The sequence below is a fragment of the Harpegnathos saltator genome, unplaced genomic scaffold (genome assembly GCF_003227715.2).
Source record: "Harpegnathos saltator strain DR-91 unplaced genomic scaffold, Hsal_v8.6 scaffold128, whole genome shotgun sequence".
Classification (NCBI taxonomy): domain Eukaryota; kingdom Metazoa; phylum Arthropoda; class Insecta; order Hymenoptera; family Formicidae; genus Harpegnathos; species Harpegnathos saltator.
The window spans coordinates 614,729-638,037 of NW_020229904.1; the positions used below are offsets into that span (position 1 = coordinate 614,729).

Sequence of the window (23,309 nt, forward strand, 5' to 3'; positions counted from 1 at the left end):
CGAAGGGATTTTCGAAAGCGCGATTATGCGTCGGGATGCAGCTGTTGCATCGGGACGTTCTCTAAAACGAAAGCGTGTATCTGTGATTCGGAATTGCGCAACCAGTCAGCTCCAGACGATGCGATCATCCGCCAAAGTATTCGCGTTCGAGTTTGAATATTATGGCTCGGACACCAATGGTGGAGAGCACCTCGTGTAAGGATCGAGTGATGCGTTACCTCGTCATTTTGACACAATGATAATATCCATACACACGTTGACGAATATTGTACAAGCCACGCACACAAGGTACGCACGTCGACTGGACGAGCGCGCACCGTCCAGAACATTGGCATAGGTTGCGCATTTTCCAACGGCGAAAGTAATTATGTATAAATGACGATAAATAAGCTTTCGATACCAAGAGTTTGGTAGCGATCAGAGTGTCGAGCTAGTCGAGCCCGTTTCGCCATCGCGAACGTGATCCGCCGTCGTAGCGAGGCCCTCGGGACCTGCGATTCGCGTCGAAGGCAAATTGTCGCTCGTCAGCGAACGTCCTTCCCGCGGGGATGCAGCGAACGGCAGGGTCATGCGAATTGCGCGAATGGCGGCGGTTATGATAAAGATTTCGCGTAAATGTATGTAAAATAACGTCGCGCGACGACATTGCGATCGTCCCGCGTCCGCCGAGGAATCCGCGCGCGCTCGCGCTTGTATAATTATAGTTGGCGAGCGATTCGGACGTGGCGCGTCCTAGTCATTTCGATTCGATAGATCGCCTGCGGACGAGAATAGAGAGGGAACCCCGATCTAGCGTTAATAACATAGTCGTGTTGACCGCACGTTGTAAATAGCATTCCCACTTTTACGTTTTTAGAATTTAGACGCGAGATGCCAGCGAGGTGCCAGTCATTTTTAGATAGCTCGATTTTATTACACCCGTCGTATGTATTGTATGTACCACTACTTGTACATCGGAGTGCCTACGCCAAAAAAAAGCAACATTTACCCACTCTTTTTTACGAATTATGAAAGTCTTGTCTATCGTAACGAGAAAATATACGAGATGATACATGTGTATATTTTCCTTGTCATTTCCCGCTTCTCTTCACGTCAACCGTGTGCGTTATCCGACGCGCCGTCGTCACATGTTAATCCGAAGAAATTGAATTGATATGCGACAACGAAGCCAAGTCGGACGATGAAGTTGTATCGTGTTCCTTCGGAAGTCGTGTCGAAGTAATTTAATTCCCCGTACCTATCGGATTGCAATACGCGCATTCGCATAAAGCTTTCCGTTCAACTCGCGCGCCTCGCTTTTTCACTTATTGAACCCATTATCGCGCCGATGAACCGTACGGCCATTAGCCACGCCTGGTAGTAGGATAAACAACGGCTAACTGTGCCTAACAAATAGATTGGACTTAATAATTAGGGCAACGAAGGCGAAAGTGACCAACTGACAAACGATATGCACTTATGTCTTCGGATATAACTGCGGGAACTCTCACGCATTCATTGTCGCAAATCGACACTCATCAATAAATCGCGCAATTTTGATTGTCAAATTTTCGTCATCTGTCGTTCTGATACTTAGCTCAGGTAAGTATTTTAGCCAGTATTTTGTGAAGAACGAAGTGAATCATAGAATAATGAAATACAGTATATATGTAGATGATACAGTAGAATAATGATACATATAATATAGAGAATACGCACAATAAATAAATACTTCCGTAAGGTTGAGCTTCGCGACTTTGGTTGGAGGGAGACTCTTCATCTGTCGCGGGATATTCGTCTATTCTTCCTCTACTAGTAACCTCTTAATTAAGTTTCTTCTTTTTCTCATATGCAACACGATGATACCTCGAGTCGGCGAGAGCCGCTCACGAGCCGCGTATCTTTCGGTAACGAGATCCACAGTGACAAGATGAGTCTAAACGAGATAACGTGATACATACGAGCGTTTATACGCACTTATATCACGAGACGCGTATACTCGCACTTCCCAGAACTTCTTCCAGCGATTTCTCCTCCCGCCTCGCATTCACATAGATCCTTACGGTTCCCAACGGCACTCCGTGGGACTGACTATGAGACCAAAGAAGAGACGTAGAGGAAGAAGCGAATAGAGCCAGTGGGAGTCAGAGCCGCGAGGCATCTAGCAGGGTTGAATTGTCGTCCGGACATCAGTCGTGAAGATCTCATTCAAGGTTCGAGCTATGCGGCCGTACCTCGTCATTTTGATCTTCATCGCGAGCACAGTACTCGCGCGATACCATGTAAGTTTCCCCCGAAAGTTTTTAGTTCTCTATTTTCACTGAGAGTTTTGTCACATAACGTCGCTGAAGCATCTGTGCGGCTATGTGTGCGATCGTGTGTGCGTGTGTTTGATCTCGAAAATCATTATAAATTTAAAATAATGCTAAAAATAAAATTCTTCAGTCAGTTCGTTCTTTATCATAAATTTTATATTAAATCATATTTCATGATCTTTTTACTAAATCCGGCAAGAGATTCTATAAGCGTACTGGCTTGCAACCATTAAAGTTGCTTATTTATGGCAATTAATAACATCAATTAATAACATCAAATACTCTCGGGAAGCGATGAAAAGAAATTTTTGATTATAAGATTAATCCAGTGTAAGATCAATCGCGAATTTTGTAAAAGGTAAACCTTAAACGTTGATTAAATGTCATGCGAAATAATTGATAACTGTTTATCTCCCTTTTCTAAAATTTCCTTACCGTATTTCGCGTGATGGTGTGAAATTCAGCGAATTACTGGCGCATCATTTATGTGCGACGACAAATGCAGAAATGCGATCTCTTACTGTATATTTGAGTGACACTACTTGATATTTCGTTCACTACGTGATCGTTGTGACATTATATATACATAGGTATATTGCTATCATGCTAAACGTGAAAAAAATAACGTTTTGAAAAATAATTTGTCGCAAAATCTAAAAGAGAAAAATTGTAACGATTTCTATCCTCGTATGAAGATTGAGTATCAATTGAATTTACGTTTTCAATCATTTAGAATTGAATATTATTGCCAAATCTGCTATGTGTGCTCTAATTATACTTTGCTATAGCAGGTTATTGGCACAGGTCATATGCTAATGCATACGACGAGAGAGACCGTTTAAGAGAGATTTGGAGGTCAAAGTTCACATGATAATGGTACACGATAAAGACAGATTCACATGAGGCATTTATGAGATAAGGACAGAATAGACGATAGGAAAATAGCTTAGCTCATTCTTCATATCTCTTTCCACCCCCTTCCGTCAGTACGGAAACTTCTTCGATGCAACTTGCACATGATACAATTTAGAACAAAAGTCGGCAGTTGTAAAATATAAACAAGATGTTTTATTTTATTTATTTTATTTTTTATTTTATTTATTTTTTTGTTTTATTTATTTCATTTTTCTCTTTTTCTAGAAGAATGCACGTTACGAACAATTGATGACTAATAATGATATTTTTAGGAAAAAACGCGTTTTGACCGATCTATTCACAATGAGGAGGAAGTAAGGAACACAGACAACGATAATTCTAAAAAGAAATGGTCTTTTACCGATGATATAACAGTACGAAATTACCTATCAATAGTAGTAATTATATTATAGAATGTAGATTAAAAGAATCTTTTTGAAAACAGCAATTCGTCGCATACAAGAGTAAGAAGGACAACGAATGTTACCTTGAGGATATAAATCAAAATAACGATGTACTGCGTACGAAGCAGCAAACGAAAGTACTTTATGCATCAACAATTCTTACAAAACTGGAGGTAATAGGACGAAGACTTTATAAAACATGACATGTTTTATATAAATTTGTCTTACAATTTGTCTGTAATATTCTCGCTATAAATAGGCATGGCATCTCGCTGGAGGCCGCATCGTCGACTTTTGCAATGGACGAAGCTTCATTTTACTACAAGCAAACAAACCTGTACCTGGACAAACTCTGGATCCCTTCCTGAATGAAATTCCAGTAGACGAAAACATTTTCCCAAGACGAGTGGCTGATGTGGTATTAACGCCACTCATAAGTCGCACGAAAAGAGAAATTCAATTGGAGAAACGTGAGAAGCTAAATAAAAGATTCGGCCAATTTCGTCAACGCCGACAGACAAATCAATTTCGAGGAAAATTTCGCGGTCAAACACAATCTCAATATTTAAACGTCGGTAACGGGCAGGAAAAGGAGGGCAAAGCGGAAGCTGAATCTACTCAGCAATCTTCGCGCGCAGTAGTCAGTATGTACCCCTTTACGTTCACAAGAGAGGAATTATATATTATAAATCGCACGAATTTTTTCAACAGAAAAAGATTAGTTGTAGTGTTTTGAAAATTTGCACATATGTTTAAATACCTGAAGTATCCTTTTACAGGTGGTAGTCGTGGTATGGGACAAGCGCAAAGTATGTCGTCAGGTGGTACCGGTTGTGAAGACTGCCCTGGATATCCAGGTTTCGAGATTCCAGATAAGTTACGAATTCCATCCGCAAATGGTGATAAATATGTGCCTGGCGTAGGTATCATGCGTCCTGGAACAGGAATTGTACCAGGAGGTGTACTTTATCCTGGTAGAATTACCCCAGGTGCACAAACAACATATCCAGGTGGGATAGTTCCTGGAAGAGTTGGAACTTATCCTGGTGTTCTTCCTGGAACTAGACCGGGAACTTATCCTGGAGGTATTCAACCAGATGTCATAACGCCAGGAAGAGATGGAATGTATCCCGAAGGCGTTCGACCTGGAGTTGTTCAGCCTGGAGGCGTTCAACCTGGAGTTGTTCAGCCTGGAGGCATCCAACCTGGAATTGTAAGCCCTGGAGGTGTTCAATCTGGAGGTGTTCAACCCGGAGGTGTTCGACCTGGAATTGTTCAGCCTGGAGGCGTACAGCCTGGAGGCGTACAGCCTGGAGGCGTTCAACCTGGAGTTGTTCAGCCTGGAGGCATTCAGCCTGGAGTTGTTCAGCCAGGAGTTGTAAGCCCTGGAGGTGTTCAGCCCGGAGGTATTCAACCTGGAATTGTTCAGCCTGGAGGTGTGCAGCCTGGAGTTATAAGCCCTGGAGGTGTTCAGCCCGGAGGTGTTCAGCCCGGAGTGATTTTTCCAGGAGGTGTGCAACCTGGAGTTGTTCAACCTGGAGCTATTCCTCCTGGAGTTATTCAACCTGGAGTTGTAAGTCCTGGAGGTGTTCAACCTGGAATTGTAGGTCCTGGAGGTGTTCAGCCTGGAGTTGTAAGTCCTGGAGTTATCCAGCCTGGAACTGCGATACCAGGAGGTGATGGAATATATCCAGGAGGTGTTCGTCCTGGAATAGTGATACCAGGTGGCGATGGTATATATCCAGTTGTTCGTCCTGGAGTAGTTACACCAGGTAGAGATGGAAAATATCAACCTGGAATCACGGGAGGGCCGGGAACATATCCCGGAGGTGTTCAACCTGGTATTCAACCCGGACAAATTATCTATCCTACTGCTGGTGTTACCACGTCAGTAACAACGGGTGCTACGATTACTGGCACTGGAATTTATCCAGGTAGTATAGCACCCGGAACAAGTCAACCAAGCGGAATATACATAGGAGGTACCCTACCAATCGGAACAGGTGAAACTTATCCTGGAACTGTATCAGGAACTTACCCTGGTGCCGTCGTCCCAACAGGAATAGCAGGTCAAGGAGTATACCCTGGTGGTGCACAGCAGACTGGCGCACTTTATCCCGGAGGAGTTGCGACTGGTATCATACCAGGCAGAGACGTCACCTATCCAGGATCCGGTCTCGTTCCTGGCATGGTTCCGGGTACAGATTCAGTAGCTGGTACTGGTACGCAAGTGACAAGTTATCCAGGCGGCCGACCAACAGACGGTCAAGTGATTTATCCAGGTGCTGGAGGTGTCATTCAACCTGGTAGGATTCCTGATGGAACAGGTGTTAGTCAAATCACATATCCAGGTACAAGCACATATCCTGGAGGTGGTCAAGTTGTATATCCTGGTGGCATACAGCAAGGTATACCTCCCAGTGGTACTCTGTATCCCGGTCAACAAATTTATCCCGGCGATGGTAGACAAGTGGCAACATATCCAGGCGGACTGTATCCAGATACAGATACAGGAATCTCGAGACCAAGTGTCTCAGGAGGAACGGTCATACCAGGAGGAACCCAGTATCCAATCGGTACAGGAGGTCAAACAATATCTGGTGGAGCAGGGGTCGCTCCTGGACAGTATCCTGGTCAATATCCAAGCATCGGTCAAGGAGTAGGTGCACCTTATCCAGGAGTAGGGAGGGTCACAGATGTTGGTGAAGCTGGTGTGACGGATGACGGTGCCGAGTCGCAGGCTTCAAGTTCAGTACAGCAAGAAGGCTCGGGTACACAAGCGAGTGCTTCAGCTCAAGGTAGATATGGTCAGGGCACGGCCCAATCGCAAGTGACGGGTATCTATAGTGGCTCCGGCACTTTCTCCGCTCAGGCTGGTACCAGCGACGCTAACAAAAGCGCTCAAGCAGAGGTCAGTGGTGGTAAAGAAGGTGCTACCAGCAATGCGCAAGGTATAGCTGGTTATGGGAAGAGTCAAGCGCAGGTTCAGCTGAATTCCGACTCCGGAGCTACTTCGACAGGCGCTCAGAGCAGTGGTTGGAACCATGGTACCAATTCTCAGGTGCAGGCGAGTTCCAAGGGCGGAATGGCAGACGCTCAGGCTAACGGCGAAGGTAACACGTCCAGTCAGGCACAGATCGGCTTCCAGCCGTATCTGAAGACCGACGAGAAGCTAGAAAAACATGCGTCACCCTTCCGTGGCAGTGGAACAGCCTCGGCTCAGAGCGGTACTCACAGGGGCCAATCTCAGTCGCAACTGCAGGGTGCTTTTCAATACGGAATCACTTACACCGGTGCGGCCCAGGCCGGTTCCGGATCAGGCGTTGCGTCTTCTAGAAAGCCTTTCAACTTCAGCCTCCCTGAGACTGAACTTTTCAAACCATTTAAGCCGCAGGCTCCTCTAAAAAAACCGACGAACGTCGATAATTCTCAACCGAACCAATCAGCTTCCAGCCCGGACTACGAGAATAGACAAGACGATCACGAACAAGGTCTACAGAGTAGCTCGACTTCAAGACAAACCGTCGTCATAGGTGTGAGAAACAATCCAGAGGATTCTGCCGACAAGAAAGTGCTGGCTACGGAGAAGCAACGAACAGACGACACGATGTATGACGAGTACGACGATGATTACGGAGATGAGTACTACGACAGCACGGCGACGTCAACGTCGACGGTGACAACGACAAGCCCGATGAATAACGGTGCGAGAGCTTTCACACATCAGCGCGGCAAAATCAAGACTGCTCAGCGACAAAGTCAGCAGACGCAAATGACGCAGGTGATCAAAGACGACAGATACGACGTTCATGTTAGCCAAGACTCACCTCGAACGGGCGACGTCCTGCAGCCAGGACAATCTCTGATGGGATATACGATACCGCCTGGTTTTCGTGGCAGAGTAATGTCGATCTCAGGTACCGAGACCATTGCTCAGGGTGATGGTAAGTCACAGTCGCAGACCGTGTCTTTAATACCGAAGAATTCCACGAGCACCAAGCCGTCGGCCACGGAGACCAGGTCGCTTCAGACCAGTCACGAACGTCACGTCGAGCGTCATACGTCGAACAGTAAGAGTCAGGCTGGCCCTTCTTCCGGCCAAGCTGCAACCTCGGACAAGCACATAAAACCCTTATCGACTTCTGTAACTATAAAACCGAGTTACTATACCGTAAGCAACAGCGTCGCCGGCAAGATGAACGGTAATAACGCGCAAAAACAGTATGAGCATCGTTACTATACCAAGAGTTCTACCTGCGGATACTTCACGTTTTCCTGCAACGTTGTGTACGGCTCTAACGGTAGGACGAAAATTTGCAAGCCGAAAGCACCGACGTATCCGGACGGCACACCTATGAGATGTTGAGCAGCCAAAATACTCACAGAGGGAGAGAGAGAGAGAGAGAGAGACAATATGTCGATCATTATGTTCTATAATCGATTCCGCAAAGCATCTCTTGTTCTGAATCGTCCCGTTTCCGCTCGTCGTACGTGACTTGCTTCAGTTGTAGAAACCAATTAATCGCTTTCGCACGCATATTGACACTGTAACTTATTCTATCTGCAAATTCAATACGATTCCACTTCCTGGCAGCTTAGTGCCAGTCGTGCGTAAACATAAGAATTAAGCAAATACAACAGAGAGACGTCTCGATTTTATGGATTGGTAATCCGAGTGTGTAAACTTTCAAATCCATAATATCGAAGATTCATCGTACGTATCATATATACTCTGACATTATAAGTTTATTTTTTTTATTGAGATATTTCCAAAATTGATTGTATAGTGTGAACATGTTGCTACATCAATCGCTGCTATTTATTAAGTTTCTATCAATAAAATACACTTTACTCAAAAGCAAAAATTCTCTTTTGATCCTTTCCTCATAGTAGTTAGGAAAGATAATTAACAATAATATTCGATTTGTCGTAGTATCTGTGAAGATTTGTTCGAATGTTGTCTATTGCATTATTCGCATGTAATATTCTTGTGGTATACGCACGTAGATTATTGTTCTAGTTTACGTTCCATATAGATTTTCGATATTGACATAAAAGGTTCAATTATAAATATCAGGTATCGTATCTTGTACATATTGTATTTTGCTACTCGGTTTCGTCAGTCTTTTTTCGGGTGACGAAACATGGTTTCATTATATGTATTATATATGTATATGTATGTGTCGTGAATATATACAATATTTCTTTACACCAGTCTAAAAAAAAAGAAATATAAAACAATAAAAGGCGAAATGTGAGCTGTTTACAAAAAGCGTATCAATGAGTAATGAAAGGGAGAAGTGCATATTTATAATTTATATAAAAGTAAAAAACGAATATGAGTGACGATGAAATGAATATCTACAGAAAGTACAATGGTGATGGTGAACACAATTTTACGTTTGAATACATATAATTGAATATAAGAGGCAGTAAATACTGCTTGACCACTGACATAAGAAGAATATAGACGGTGCTTTTACTAGGGCTATTTTAAGGCTTTATTACTCTCCTCACGATGGAGAACAGCGACTCTAATTTTAATATTTAGATAATGAACATTAAAATACACAGAAGGTATGTTTGAACTACACTTTCTACGTTTAAGGTGAAACATAAAAGGTAAAATTTAAAATCAAATAAGAAAAGAATAAAATGAGATTTATTAAGATCAATTTATTACGATCATTAAGTGACGATCTTTTTCTCATGTTAAGAATACTCATGTTAAGAATAATTTACCTTTCTTCTCCAATTACAAAATCTTAAAAAGTGGATACAAAGTCCCGAACTTCGAAGAGTAGAATAATGTCTTGGAAAGCTCTAATTATAAAATTTCTCGAAACAATATTCTAATATACAACTTTCCCGAGACATTACGAAAAATGTGATATCCTAAAACACTATTAATTCAAAATCAATCGATAAAAAAGAATTATCTTTGAATATCTTTAGCACGTATCATAAAGTGAACTAAAGGAAATTGAAACGCGATACAAATGAATAATGCACCTGAATATACCTTAACGTCTATATATATTCTTACGCCGATGGTAATGATTTATCGATGTGCCGAAGGTACGTCTACGTAGATTATAATAATAAGAAATATCGTTGCAAAGTCAAGCGAGCATCGTAAATCGTAAAAGTTAACGTTGGTGCTTCTTCACCAATTTTTCTGATAATCTTGCAATGTAGACGGACCTTTGTCGACCGACAAGTAATTAAAATTGTATATTACGTCAATGTACTATCAGTTATCTATACACATGTACATATATGCTATTGGAAGTACTGATGCTTTAAATTGGTTGTTAAATACCACAATAGGCACTCACGACGTTTACCATACTACGTGTACAATTTGATTATTTAAATGCCGAAGCACTACATCTATTATGAGGAGTCAAACATTAAAAAATAAAACTGTCATTAAATATTTTAGGCCTGCTAGCATATCACTTGTCTGATTTGCGTTTTCGTTGATTTGGATCAAACATCATGTCATTGCCATCAACACGAGCGAATACTAGGCTTTCTGTTTATTGTAAACTGAAACAATATATAAAATTTTCTTTCCTTTTTCCCTATATTTTATACCGCAAAATTTTTGAAATTAAATTTAAAAGCGACATTATTATCTAAATTAAATTCCAAATAGAATTTGGATGCAATTTAGAAACTATTAGCTATCATTGTTCTTCTTATTCAAAAGCACATCGACTAAATTAGTAACATACCCTCAGCGGATTCACCGGAATTCTTAGCTTGGAACTTTTCTTCTTCTACTTGTTCCATTCCAGCATCCGCTGTACACGACTCACTATTGCTAATAAAACGTTTCTCTTCAAATCTACTGTAGGAGATTACGATACAAGTGGAATTTCAATTGCAATAAATCTGCTCACCTGTTTCTAAAATGCTCCAGTTGCACATTTGCAGATTCCAGTTGTTCTACGAGATTTTCGTTCCTACGCTGTAACTTTCGTATGCTATTTGTGGCAGCATCGACTTCGTCTTGAGCAGCGGCCAGCTCTTTCTTCAACTCTTCCACTCTACCTCTTATTCGCTTCACCTCCGCCTCGTACTGTTCAGATCGTCTTATAGCGTGCGATAATTCCGTTGCTTTCTCTGTTAGAGATTGCTTCAATACCGCCTGATACTGCTTCATCTCGAGCAATACCTGCAATTATCGCCAAGTTATAACATCAATCCCGAAAGTACACTTAATTTAATATTCAGTTATGATACGAACCATATTGCGAACTATAAGTTCTTGCTGCAATTGCCTCGTGTCTGCATCAGTCGTAGATACCGGACGTGGCCGTCGTGACTCTATTCTTTCTTGTAAGTCATGTATCTTGAGCCGCAGCTGTTTGTTTTCTCGTTCCAGAGAAATCTTCTCAGTCTCCAGTCTCTCTCGTTTACCCCATTCTACCGCATTTTCAGCTTGAAGTTTCTCCAGCTAAATTTTTTTTACAATAAAGACACAGAAAAATATCTATTGAAGAACATTGTGTACAATAAGGTGTAGAAATTAGAAAGCAAATTGTATCTTATAATAAGTGTAGAACCATAATGGAAGAGTTTAATAGAATGCAAATATGTACTGTTATAAGTAAAATGAATCAAAACAGAATAAAAACAATGATTCAGTACAGTCAATATGATACAGATCACGTACTTCAGCTCTCAATTCACTCAAACGACGGTCCATGCCTTCTCCGTTTGTCATCGTTTCGTCCATTAAATCAGCCTGTGCGTCACTAAGCTCGATCTGGAAACGCTCTTTTAACTCCAATAATTCCCTCATTGCACCGGCCCTGCTCTCGTGTAATTCTTCGTACTGTTCCCTCAATTGTTTAACCTCAGCTTTCAATTTCTCCACAGTATGATGTAAAGAATTTTTCTCTCTAACAGAAAGAAAATAAAAATTCTATTGTGATCCAATATCTCACAGTAATCTTAAAAAATAAATATATTTAACAGCTATCATTAGATATATTCAATCAATATAAGAAGTTATATTTGTATATTAACTTGTGCAGACTTACTCTCTTTCTACAGAAATAGTTTTGGCTGCTTCCTCCAGTTTGAGTTGCAGTGCTGACATTTTTTGTCTTAAGGATTCCTCATTATACGCATTTGATGGCAATTTTTGTTTTTCTAGTGCATCTTTCATGGCACTATTGTCTGCGACTAGCTTTGTGATGTTTTTATCTAATGAATTATTCGAGCTTTCCTTGTATAATTCTACAGCATGCTTTGGCACCGCACCTTGCAGGACATACTCTTCGATAACTCTACCTGGCAAGATGTTATGACTGCTTGAAGCAACGTTCGGAGTTTCATGCGAATTTTTGCAGGATATTATATCCTTTTGAACACTTAACATATCACTAGGTTCAACATTATTATAAAACTCTAGATGTTCATCTAACCCAAAGGTGGTTCTCAGTTGTGGATCTGATTCTAAGATAGTAAAGATTTGTTGGTCAAAATGTCCAGCATGTTTCAAGAGTATCATGTGTATTTTTTCCATTTCTTTTCTCAGCTGCTCATTTTGCAGTTCCATTTCTTGAGATTCATGTTTGAAAGTATTAGCATCTTTCACTGCAATTTCTAACTTTGCTCTGAGAACTTTCACTTCTTCTCTAGCCATATTTCTTTCATTTCGAACTTTACTCCATTTTTCACGCCAGTTAGCAGTGCAATCTGACCACCAACGCATTGTCTTCTCCATCTGCGCTGCACGTGCTCTTGCCTCCTCCAGTTCTCTCTGTCGTAAGGCCTATTTATTGAAATATGATGTAAAATAAATATAGTACAACTAAAGTATGTCACTATGACATAATCATGGCACAAGTATAGTGCAACAAAAGACATGACTCGGAGGAATTACCTCTTTGGATTCCCATTCGCTGTCCACGTACCGCGACGTGGACGGTCCATCGTGTTCTCTCATATATCGTCGCGACGAGGTTCCGCTTGTTGTCGATTGTGCCATGGTGTGAACAGCACGTAACCTGCAATTCCGTTATTTCTGACACTTTCACGGTGATCCCTTCCAATATTATGCTGTGTCCGCTTGATGTTCTACAACGATTTATCGTCTATCACTAATTTCGACATCCTTCTCCCCATTGTATTCAATTGTGTTGCTTAAATATTGTCGAACTCGATCGAACAAATTCCACACATGCCATTGACAATACGATGGTGAGCCATATACGTCATATTTCACAAACACATCTATGCACAATGATTATTGGAAGGATGAGTAATGTTCGACATAGGAATCGATATCCGATTTCTCCTTTCTCGTTAAAGAACTGTCTGCTTAATATTTTTTAATTCAACGTAAATAAATGTTATTATTATTACATATTACTGTTTCACTTTGCTATTGAAAAATGAAAAGCTCATTTAGCCTCATTTTTAGAAAATAAAAAGTTCGTGCTTTCCATACGAGTTGTAATTTCAGTAAAAATAGTTATATAGTAAATTGGTTGCAAAAATATTTGACAACTTGGTCTCTAGCTTTCTATTTTTAAGTATCAGATTCATCCATTTTTTACTATGCAAAATAAGTGTAAATTAAATAAAGTTAAAAGTTAAATTTATGATGAAACTTGTTTTATGTTATATTATATAACATCTATCTAACATAAATAGTTCTTATAGCATTTGAAAATATACAATTTTTTCTTTAATTTACACCTAAAAATAGCAATGAGACGTTTTTTCTCCAAGTTATTTAAAATTAAAGCAAACATTTTGACTTTGATCATTTACAAAAGACAAAAAAATTAATATACGTTTTTTAAACAATTCATAGGAAGCGTCGACTTCTTTTATAATAAATATTAAATTTTTTATATAGATAAATTTCTTCTACAATACAAAAACTCAACTAAACCATCGTGATAATATAAAAACTGACAGTCCTGGGGAGATTTTCGTATTGGCTAAGGAGGCCCTGAGGGGCCCGGAGGTAATTAAAGAGCGATGATAATACCACATAATTTTGCTATGCTGAAGATATCACGAATTACCCAATACTATACTTCGATAACCATCGCGATATAGATTATTAACGATATAAAAATATCGTATAAATATATCGTTACTATAAGTGCCTGAAAAAATTGTTTACTTTTTTCCGAACACGGAGCACTGAGTTTCAAATACTTCCGGTGGTTGTAGGAAGACATTTTCATATCGGTCAGGTGACATTTTCTTAACGAATATGATGATAATGACATAGTTCAAAAAATATATTTTATAGCTTAAGTTTTATTTTTTAATCATATCAAGAATAGCAAGTTATAGCTTGATAAATTTTACGTATATTCCATCCGAAAAGTGATAATTTAATTTTATAAACAGAATAATATTTCTGATCTATCGTTAAGTTGCATTATTTGTATTGTAAAATGATCTACCTCTGCTGTTAAATAAAAATAAAAATTATTCTGACTTGTCGTTAAGTTGTACTACTTATCGATTCTTCTTTGGATAGTGGCGGCTCGTAGTGGAAGCTTCGAAACTTATAATAAATAACGGGTCTATCTAATGAATAGCTAAAATTTGATTTCAACAATTAGACCCGCTATTTTTTATTAGTTTCGAGGTCTCCTCTTAGCACACACGCGAGAAATAATTTACTGTTAGTAAAGTTTTTAATTTATTTTAAAATACTTTAAAGATATTTCTTTAATATAAAAATCATTCGTTTATCGTCGCTTTCTACCACCAACTTTTGAATGTAAATCGCGTTTGCCTTTCCCTGCTTTTGGCTTTTTAGCATTTTTAGCACGTTTTGGTACACCAGATTTTTTCTTCTTGCGTCCTATTGTATCCTGCTTTATCCTATAATATAAATATATTAATAAATATTGAATATCATGTTAATATAGGATAGCCATGCAAATAAAAACTTACTCTGTAGTTCCCACTAAATAATCATCACGGAGAATTTTTGTCTTGCTCTTCAAAACATTATCTATCAATCCTTTATTTTGACGTTTCTCTTCAACAGCATTTAATGGAGGGAGTTTTCGTTTCTTTTTCATTCCTGGTACTTCCTTAGCGATTCCTTTCGCATCTTTCTCTTTTGGTAATCTACAGAAAAATAGCAAATTGCACATAGTTTTATTTGGTAAAAATATTAAACAATATAAGTGATAACATAAGTGAAAACATAAGAAATATACTTAGGTTGGAATTTTCCCACAGATGCTGTTGATGTACGTGCAATGGTTAGAGCTTCAGAGAGTTGTTGAGAGTTTGGCAAGTATTCTCTGGTAGGAAGACCAACTTTTGGTAACTTTATGTTTTTAGACTTAGCTATGTTACGAAGTCTCTGCAATTCATTTTTTGACTGTCTTTCCTGCTTAGCTTCTTTAGCCTTAGCAAATGAATTATCATTTGCATCAGCACCAGACTTGATTTCTACCAACCACTCCTTCTGTTCCTCAGCTTTTACTCGTTTATAACCATATGTAGGAATCCATTTCTTAAAACAGGAAAAAGAAATTAATCAAATTTCATTATATTATTCTATATATGTAAATTAGCTATTACATAACATAATCTAGCTATTTAACTATTAAATATGACAAGGTGATGTCAAATATAGACATTACCTTTAATTCCTCATCCCATTTCAGTTTAGATTTACCCTTCTTCTTGGTTTGTATTCCCTTTTCCTTAGCAAACTGCTGCCACTTTGTTAGAGGTTTGGGCTTTGGAATAGCACGCGCACGTGGTAGTGTGTATTCAGGTTTAGGTAATTTAACCACTACAACACCATCCACTCGTTCTCTTGGTAGTTCCCAAACTTTATTAATCAATAATTGTACATCATTTCTTATCAAATTTTTTAAATAATCTGGTTCTGATCTATATATAAAACAACATTAATATACTAATCAGTTATAAATTTATAGAATTAGTATAAGTCAATCAAACAAAGTAAAATTGAGATTAAATTACTTGAGAGCTTTTTCGTCCAAAGGATTATAATCGGATACAAGTAGAGTTCCCAAGTCAAGCTCCATGTTCGGAAATGCACCCGATCCTGCGTGGCGAGCGGTCTGGGTTTCTGGCGCCGCAGTGCTGTCAGGTGCAATATATTGCGACGTTACAGCGCATGCGTGAGAGACGTACTCCCTGTTTGAGTGAAAGTCTCAGTATCGTATCTTTTTTAAGGTATTATAGCACTCATATTATACTATGCATTGAGAATTGCAATCGAGTAAATTAGATAATCTAAATCGTGGTTATTTTAATTGATTTGATAGTAATTCTCAATCTATAATCTAATATGAGTCTAATACAAATATTATGTAACAGTTACATAGTTGAGTGAAAAATTATAATGTTAATGTAACGTAATTGTTACTTAGTATCCACTGGAATTATAATGTTAATGTAACTGATATTTAGTATCCACTGAACAATATAATATAAGATAAGGCACTCGCGCAAGAAACACGGGAAAACTACACTGGAGCCTGGAAGACAGCTGATCGAATAGCGCGGGCCCCTTCATGGACCCTGCGATGCGCTTTATTGCCGTCATTGGCATAGAGCTTACGTTATCTCACGCATGCGCTGTAGCGTCGCAATATATTGCACCTGACAGCACTGCGGTACTGTCGTTCTCGCAGTCGGCGAGGTGCCCGGCATCTCGTAGGCAAGTGTGTGGCTTTACTGCCGGCCGCCCGCGCCTGACAAGTTCCAGCCATGGCCGACTCCGCAACCCGCGGGCAAGAATCCGCCGGCCGGGTATATCACCCAGCGCAACGGCCGGTGCAACGCCTTCGCTATGGCCCAACGCCGATTGTGGCAATCCCTGGTGTCTGGTCTGTGCGACTTGTAGCGCCCGTCTTTACCGACGTTCTCTCTAGGCGTTCCTAGAGCAGTTTTCGTGCACAGTCGAGATTCAAACCAACGCACTGTACATTCTGCTGAGTTGACTGCGGTGCTAACAGAGAGGAAGCTGAGAGCGGCCAACACGGTGTTTTCGGCGACACCGATTTTTTGCACTGGGAATGGGCGCTATCTGCATCCATTTTGAGAGGGGAACTACGATGCTACATCCACTTTTAGGTCTCGACGGTAAAACCTGCATCTGGTGGCTGTCCGTGTTACATCCACTTTCAGGCGGTTTATGTCCGTGCTACAACCATAATAGCGTACTTGACAAGCACGGTCTCGCGCATTGTTATGCATTTGTAATATGAATTAACATGTTAACATGCACAAAAAAAATAAGAATTGAGATTGTATATGATTAATATCATGAAGATTATATACGATTTATATCGATATATAAATATATGATAATAAGATAATATTTTGTGTGTACCCAAAATTATTTTTCCAAAATATTTCAGCGTTACATTAGTATTTATTTATACTCTAGCAGGCGTTTTTTAGCGCAGTTGTGTCCGTGTGTATGTGTTGTATTGAAAGTGTGCGTGACGTACGTATGCATATACGCACTCACACACACACACGTGTCATACGCAACAGATAGAATCTCAGGGTATATGCTTAAACATTTTCAATTGCCGTACGTTTCTATGTAAGAATGTAGTCGGCACACACACACACAGAGAAACTGCTCCCGTCTATCCGTCTGAAGTCCCGCCCACCGTTCGGCTTGTTTTGACGAGCCAAGCGAAAGAGAGAGAGAGAGGGAATGTGTTCGCTCCATCTCGCTCTGATTCGCAACGTTGCCGAGATTGTGCTTCCCGATACACGGCCGAGACTGACGTTTCACTCTCGGCGTGAATCCAACGAGATGATCAATAGCAATCGATTTCGACTAAACTCGTTGTGTCGATAGATTTGCATGACTAATTAACATTGCACTTAAAGATACGGCGTAGCATTGAAGCGTTTGCAAGAAAGTCGCGATTAAAAATCGCGAGTGCTTCATGAACCAAATGAAGGAGCGAGATTATCAAAGAGCGTGTGGCTTGGTGGAAGTACGCTGGATTCGCGGGGTTGAGGTCGGTGGTTCGCATCTCCTTAGCCGTCGGCGTTGTCCTTTTTCGCCAATCATTTTTTTTTTCGTTTTTTAGGAAAATGCACGTGTTGTATACAACATACGTGTATCACAATAAATTTTTTTTCATTCTTTAAGAAAATGCACGTATTGCATACAACACACGGGCATCGCAAGCATTGCACGTTTCGTCGATGACACTTCCTCTGAGACCCCGCCCTCCGCTCGACTTGTTTCCACGAGCCAAGCAAAAGAGAGACAGAGAATGTGTTCGCTCCATCACCTCTGTGAAGATGGCTCTGTGAAGATTCATTCTTCAAATTTGAAAAAAATTATTAGAGTTCTGAATGCCCCTCGCAGAGTTTTAGAGTTCGCAATCCTTTATAGAAAGAGTTCCGTCATTTAAAGTAGAGAAAATACCATTTTAAAAATCGGAGGGCCAACTTCACGACGCCCCTCATTATGTAAAAAATGACAATTTTGTTAGAGTTCTAGATAGATTTTTAAGTTCTATAGTTCTAGATAAGTTTTAAAAATAGTTCTGTTTAAAACAACAAGAAAAATTATATTTAAAATTCTCGAATTAGAAAACGAAAAATGGCAAGAACTCTACCAATTTTGGTTTTCGCGCTCCGAGTGTTAATAATAATCTTCAGAGTTCATGAGGAGCTAACCAGAAGTCTGAATGGAACGTCGGATTTCCGAACAAATCTTTCGATCCGAGTAACATGGAAATATTCGACTCGAGGGACAAAAATCGGCGACAACTCTTTCAATTTTGGTTTTAGCGTTCCGAGTGTTAATAATAATCTTTAGAACTCGTGAGGGGCTAACCAGAACTCTAAATAAAACATCGGATTTTCAAAAAAATTGATTGTTTATTAAACACGTAAAATTTTTTTTCGGAAATCCAATGTATCATTCAGAGTTCTGGTTAGCCCCTCACGAGTTCTGAAGATTATTATTAACACTCGGAACGCTAAAACCAAAATTGAAAGAGTTGTCGCCGATTTTTGTCCCTCGAGTCGAATATTTCTATGTTACTCGGATCGAAAGATTTGTTCGGAAATCCGACGTTCCATTCAGACTTCTGGTTAGCTCCTCATGAACTCTGAAGATTATTATTAACACTCGGAGCGCGAAAACCAAAATTGAAAGAGTTCTCGCCGATTTTCGTACCACGAGTTGAATATTTCCATGTCCCTCAGCACGAAAATCGGTGAGAACTCTTTCAATTTTGGTTTTAGCGCTCCGAGTGTTAATAATTATCTTTAGAACTCGTGCGGGGCTAACCAGAACTCTGAATGAAATGTCGGATTTCCGAAAATAAATTACCTGACTGAGATGGGAGTCACAATGTATGGAAAAATGTAGCGTTTTTACAGTGAAATCCGGTGATCGAGGTGGAAAATCGATTGACCCATATTTGTCTATTCACGTATAGGGAAAAATATTATTATATTATCATTATTACATATTATTATCTCGACATGCAACATTTCTCCGTTGATATCTCCGCTTCTACTGGGAGTAGAGAGTCGCCATTTACGGCAAAATGTAGGGCTTTGAGAGGACTTTAATTTGGTGCCAGACTGAGGCCTGTATCTCTAACCGTATAGGAGATATCGAAGGTTAAAGTCTTCCAGCCTTTCTCCGTCGATATCGAGCCTTCCTCCGTCGATATCTCCGCTTCTACTGGGAGTAGAGAGTCGCCACTTACGACAAAATGTAGGGTTTTGAGAGGACTTTAATTTGGTGCCAGAACCAGGCCTGTATCTCTAACCGTTTAGGAGATATCGAAGTTTAAAGTTTTCCAGCCTTTCTCCGTCGATATCCAGCCTTCCTCCGTCGATATCTCCGCTTCTACTGGGAATAGAGAGTCGTCCATGTAGTCGAAAATGTAGGGTTTTGAAAGGACTTTAATTTGGTGCCAGAACCAGGCCTGTATCTCTAACCGATTAGGAGATATCGAAGTTTAAAGTTTTCCAACATTTCTGCGTTGATATCTCCGCTTCTACTGGGAGTAGAGAGTCGCCACTTACGGCAAAATGTAGCGTTTTGAGAGGACTTTAATTTGGTGCCAGAACCAGGCCTGTATCTCTAACCGTTTAGGAGATATCGAAGTTTAAAGTTTTCCAGCCTTTCTCCGTCGATATCCAGCCTTCCTCCGTCGATATCTCCGCTTCTACTGGGAGTAGAGAGTCGTCCATGTAGTCCAAAATGTAGGGTTTTGAAAGGGCTTTAATTTGGTACCTGTCCGAAGCCTGTATCTCTAACCGTTTAGGAGATATCGAAGGTTAAAGTTTTCCAACCTTTCTCCGTCGATATCTCCGCTTCTACTGGGAGTAGAGAGTCGTCCATGTAGTCCAAAATGTAGGATTTTGAAAGGGCTTTAATTTGGTACCTGTCCGAAGCCTGTATCTCTAACCGTTTAGGAGATATCGAAGGTTAAAGTTTTCCAACCTTTCTCCGTCGATATCCAGCCTTCATCCGTCGATATCTCAGCTTCTACTGGGAGTAGAGAGTCGTCCATGTAGTCCAAAATGTAGGGTTTTGAAAGGGCTTTAATTTGGTACTGTCCGAAGCCTGTATCTCTAACCGTTTAGGAGATATCGAAGGTTAAAGTTTTCCAACCTTTCTCCGTCGATATCCAGCCTTCATCCGTCGATATCTCCGCTTCTACTGGGAGTAGAGAGTCGTCCATGTAGTCCAAAATGTAGGTTTTGAAAGGGCTTTAATTTGGTACCTGTCCGAAGCCTGTATCTCTAACCGTTTAGGAGATATCGAAGGTTAAAGTTTTCCAACTTTCTCCGTCGATATCCAGCCTTCATCCGTCGATATCTCCGCTCCTACTGGGAGTAGAGAGTCGTCCATGTAGTCCAAAATGTAGGGTTTTGAAAGGGCTTTAATTTGGTACCAGTCCGAAGCCTGTATCTCTAACCGTTTAGGAGATATCGAAGGTTAAAGTTTTCCAACCTTTCTCCGTCGATATCCAGCCTTCATCCGTCGATATCTCCGCTTCTACTGGGAGTAGAGAGTCGTCCATGTAGTCCAAAATGTAGGGTTTTGAAAGGGCTTTAATTTGGTACCTGTCCGAAGCCTGTATCTCTAACCGTTTAGGAGATATCGAAGGTTAAAGTTTTCCAACCTTTCTCCGTCGATATCCAGCCTTCATCCGTCAATATCTCTGCTTCTACTGGGAGTAGAGAGTCGTCCATGTAGTCCAAAATGTAGGGTTTTGAAAGGACTTTAATTTGGTACCAGTCCGAAGCCTGTATCTCTAACCGTTTAGGAGATATCGAAGGTTAAAGTTTTCCAACCTTTCTCCGTCGATATCCAGCCTTCATCCGTCGATATCTCCGCTTCTACTGGGAGTAGAGAGCCGTCCATGTAGTCCAAAACGTAGGGTTTTGAAAGGGCTTTAATTTGGTACCTGTCCGAAGCCTGTATCTCTAACCGTTTAGGAGATATCGAAGGTTAAAGTTTTCCAACCTTTCTCCGTCGATATCCAGCCTTCATCCGTCGATATCTCCGCTCCTACTGTTAGTAGAGAGTCGTCCATGTAGTCCAAAATGTAGGGTTTTGAAAGGGCTTTAATTTGGTACCTGTCCGAAGCCTGTATCTCTAACCGTTTTGGAGATATCGAAGGTTAAAGTTTTCTAACATTTCTCCGTCGATATCCAGCCTTCATTCGTCGATATCTCCGCTTCTATTGGGAGTAGAGGGTCGTCCATGTAGTCCAAAATGTAGGGTTTTGAAAGGGCTTTAATTTGGTACCTGTCCGAAGCCTGTATCTCTAACCGTTTAGGAGATATCGAAGGTTAAAGTTTTCTAACCTTTCTCCGTCGATATCCAGCCTTCATCGTCGATATCTCCGCTTCTATTGGGAGTAGAGGGTCGTCATTGTAGTCCAAAATGTAGGGTTTTGAAAGGGCTTTAATTTGGTACCTGTCCGAAGCCTGTATCTCTAACCGTTTAGGAGATATCGAAGGTTAAAGTTTTCTAACCTTTCTCCGTCGATATCCAGCCTTCATCCGTCGATATCTCCGCTTCTATTGGGAGTAGAGGGTCGTCATTGTAGTCCAAAATGTAGGGTTTTGAAAGGGCTTTAATTTGGTACCTGTCCGAAGCCTGTATCTCTAACCGTTTAGGAGATATCGAAGGTTAAAGTTTTCTAACCTTTCTCCGTCGATATCCAGCCTTCATTCGTCGATATCTCCGCTTCTATTGGGAGTAGAGGTCGTCCATGTAGTCCAAAATGTAGGGTTTTGAAAGGGCTTTAATTTGGTACCTGTCCGAAGCCTGTATCTCTAACCGTTTAGGAGATATCGAAGGTTAAAGTTTTCTAACCTTTCTCCGTCGATATCCAGCCTTCATCCGTCGATATCTCCGCTTCTATTGGGAGTAGAGGGTCGTCATTGTAGTCCAAAATGTAGGGTTTTGAAAGGGCTTTAATTTGGTACCTGTCCGAAGCCTGTATCTCTAACCGTTTAGGAGATATCGAAGGTTAAAGTTTTCTAACCTTTCTCCGTCGATATCCAGCCTTCATCCGTCGATATCTCCGCTTCTATTGGGAGTAGAGGGTCGTCCATGTAGTCCAAAATGTAGGGTTTTGAAAGGGCTTTAATTTGGTACCTGTCCGAAGCCTGTATCTCTAACCGTTTAGGAGATATCGAAGGTTAAAGTTTTCCAACCTTTCTCCGTCGATATCCAGCCTTCATCCGTCGATATCTCCGCTTCTATGGGAGTAGAGGGTCGTCCATGTAGTCCAAAATGTAGGGTTTTGAAAGGGCTTTAATTTGGTACCTGTCCGAAGCCTGTATCTCTAACCGTTTAGGAGATATCGAAGGTTAAAGTTTCTAACCTTTCTCCGTCGATATCCAGCCTTCATCCGTCGATATCTCCGCTTCTATTGGGAGTAGAGGGTCGTCCATGTAGTCCAAAATGTAGGGTTTTGAAAGGGCTTTAATTTGGTACCTGTCCGAAGCCTGTATCTCTAACCGTTTAGGAGATATCGAAGGTTGAAGATTTCCAACCTTTCTCCGTCGATATCTCCGCTTCTACTGGGAGTAGAGAGTCGTCCATGTAGTCCAAAATGTAGGGTTTTGAAAGGGCTTTAATTTGGTACCTGTCCGAAGCCTGTATCTCTAACCGTTTAGGAGATATCGAAGGTTAAAGTTTTCTCAACCTTTCTCCGTCGATATCCAGCCTTCATCCGTCGATATCTCCGCTTCTATTGGGAGTAGAGGGTCGTCATTGTAGTCCAAAATGTAGGGTTTTGAAAGGGCTTTAATTTGGTACCTGTCCGAAGCCTGTATCTCTAACCGTTTAGGAGATATCGAAGGTTAAAGTTTTCTAACCTTTCTCCGTCGATATCCAGCCTTCATTCGTCGATATCTCCGCTTCTATTGGGAGTAGAGGGTCGTCCATGTAGTCCAAAATGTAGGGTTTTGAAAGGGCTTTAATTTGGTACCTGTCCGAAGCCTGTATCTCTAACCGTTTAGGGAGATATCGAAGGTTAAAGTTTTTCTAACCCACCTTCATCGGGCGGTTTTCCGGGGTCTCGTTCCCGCAAGTTTTGACTCCTACCGCTACATCGCAGGGTTGAGGAGTTTAGAAAGACAGTCTGTGCATATCCGTAGTTCAAGGATTGATAAAGGCTATCTTTGGATTTAC

General features: G+C 40.7%; 3 protein-coding genes across 4 annotated transcripts; 1 reads left to right on the forward strand and 2 right to left on the reverse strand.

Annotated features, from left to right (window-relative positions):
- The first annotated feature begins 1,901 nt into the window (after positions 1-1,901).
- LOC105185642 (mucin-19) lies at positions 1,902-8,674 on the forward strand. Its single transcript, XM_011145282.3, has 5 exons — positions 1,902-2,261; positions 3,482-3,583; positions 3,655-3,786; positions 3,873-4,257; positions 4,393-8,674. The coding sequence occupies exons 1-5, from the start codon at positions 2,202-2,204 to the stop codon at positions 7,977-7,979; spliced, it is 4,266 nt and encodes a 1,421-aa protein (XP_011143584.1). The 5' UTR covers positions 1,902-2,201; the 3' UTR covers positions 7,980-8,674.
- On the reverse strand, positions 8,415-12,897 carry LOC105185640 (coiled-coil domain-containing protein 102A). Of its 2 annotated transcripts, XM_011145279.3 has the most exons (7): positions 12,516-12,897; positions 11,668-12,404; positions 11,298-11,526; positions 10,869-11,078; positions 10,522-10,796; positions 10,354-10,442; positions 8,415-10,165 (listed from the first exon to the last, which is right to left on the reverse strand). In XM_011145279.3, exons 1-7 carry the CDS (start codon positions 12,618-12,620, stop codon positions 10,143-10,145), a joined length of 1,668 nt encoding a protein of 555 aa, XP_011143581.1. In that variant the 5' UTR covers positions 12,621-12,897; the 3' UTR covers positions 8,415-10,142. The 2 variants fall into 2 exon arrangements, with proteins under 2 accessions (XP_011143581.1, XP_011143582.1); XM_011145280.3 differs by lacking the exon at positions 10,354-10,442.
- Positions 12,898-14,323: 1,426 nt separating this feature from the next.
- Positions 14,324-15,782, reverse strand: LOC105185639 (ribosome biogenesis regulatory protein homolog). Its single transcript, XM_011145278.3, has 5 exons — positions 15,611-15,782; positions 15,262-15,517; positions 14,830-15,131; positions 14,558-14,737; positions 14,324-14,485 (listed from the first exon to the last, which is right to left on the reverse strand). The coding sequence occupies exons 1-5, from the start codon at positions 15,673-15,675 to the stop codon at positions 14,350-14,352; spliced, it is 939 nt and encodes a 312-aa protein (XP_011143580.1). The 5' UTR covers positions 15,676-15,782; the 3' UTR covers positions 14,324-14,349.
- Positions 15,783-23,309: the final 7,527 nt, after the last annotated feature.

Coding starts and splice junctions, on each gene's coding strand:
- LOC105185640 (XM_011145279.3), bottom strand. CDS start 12,620: ATGGCACAATCGACAACAAGCGGAACCTCGTCGCGACGATATATGAGA. Junction 11,079..11,297: donor TGAGTGAATTGAGAGCTGAA/GTACGTGATCTG, acceptor AAAAAAATTTAG/CTGGAGAAACTTCAAGCTGA. Junction 10,166..10,353: donor TTCCGGTGAATCCGCTGAGG/GTATGTTACTAA, acceptor ATATTGTTTCAG/TTTACAATAAACAGAAAGCC.
- LOC105185639 (XM_011145278.3), bottom strand. CDS start 15,675: ATGGAGCTTGACTTGGGAACTCTACTTGTATCCGATTATAATCCTTTG. Junction 15,132..15,261: donor AATGGGATGAGGAATTAAAG/GTAATGTCTATA, acceptor TCCTGTTTTAAG/AAATGGATTCCTACATATGG. Junction 14,738..14,829: donor GTGGGAAAATTCCAACCTAA/GTATATTTCTTA, acceptor ATTTTTCTGTAG/ATTACCAAAAGAGAAAGATG.
- LOC105185642 (XM_011145282.3), top strand. CDS start 2,202: ATGCGGCCGTACCTCGTCATTTTGATCTTCATCGCGAGCACAGTACTC. Junction 2,262..3,481: donor CAGTACTCGCGCGATACCAT/GTAAGTTTCCCC, acceptor TGATATTTTTAG/GAAAAAACGCGTTTTGACCG. Junction 3,787..3,872: donor CAATTCTTACAAAACTGGAG/GTAATAGGACGA, acceptor CGCTATAAATAG/GCATGGCATCTCGCTGGAGG.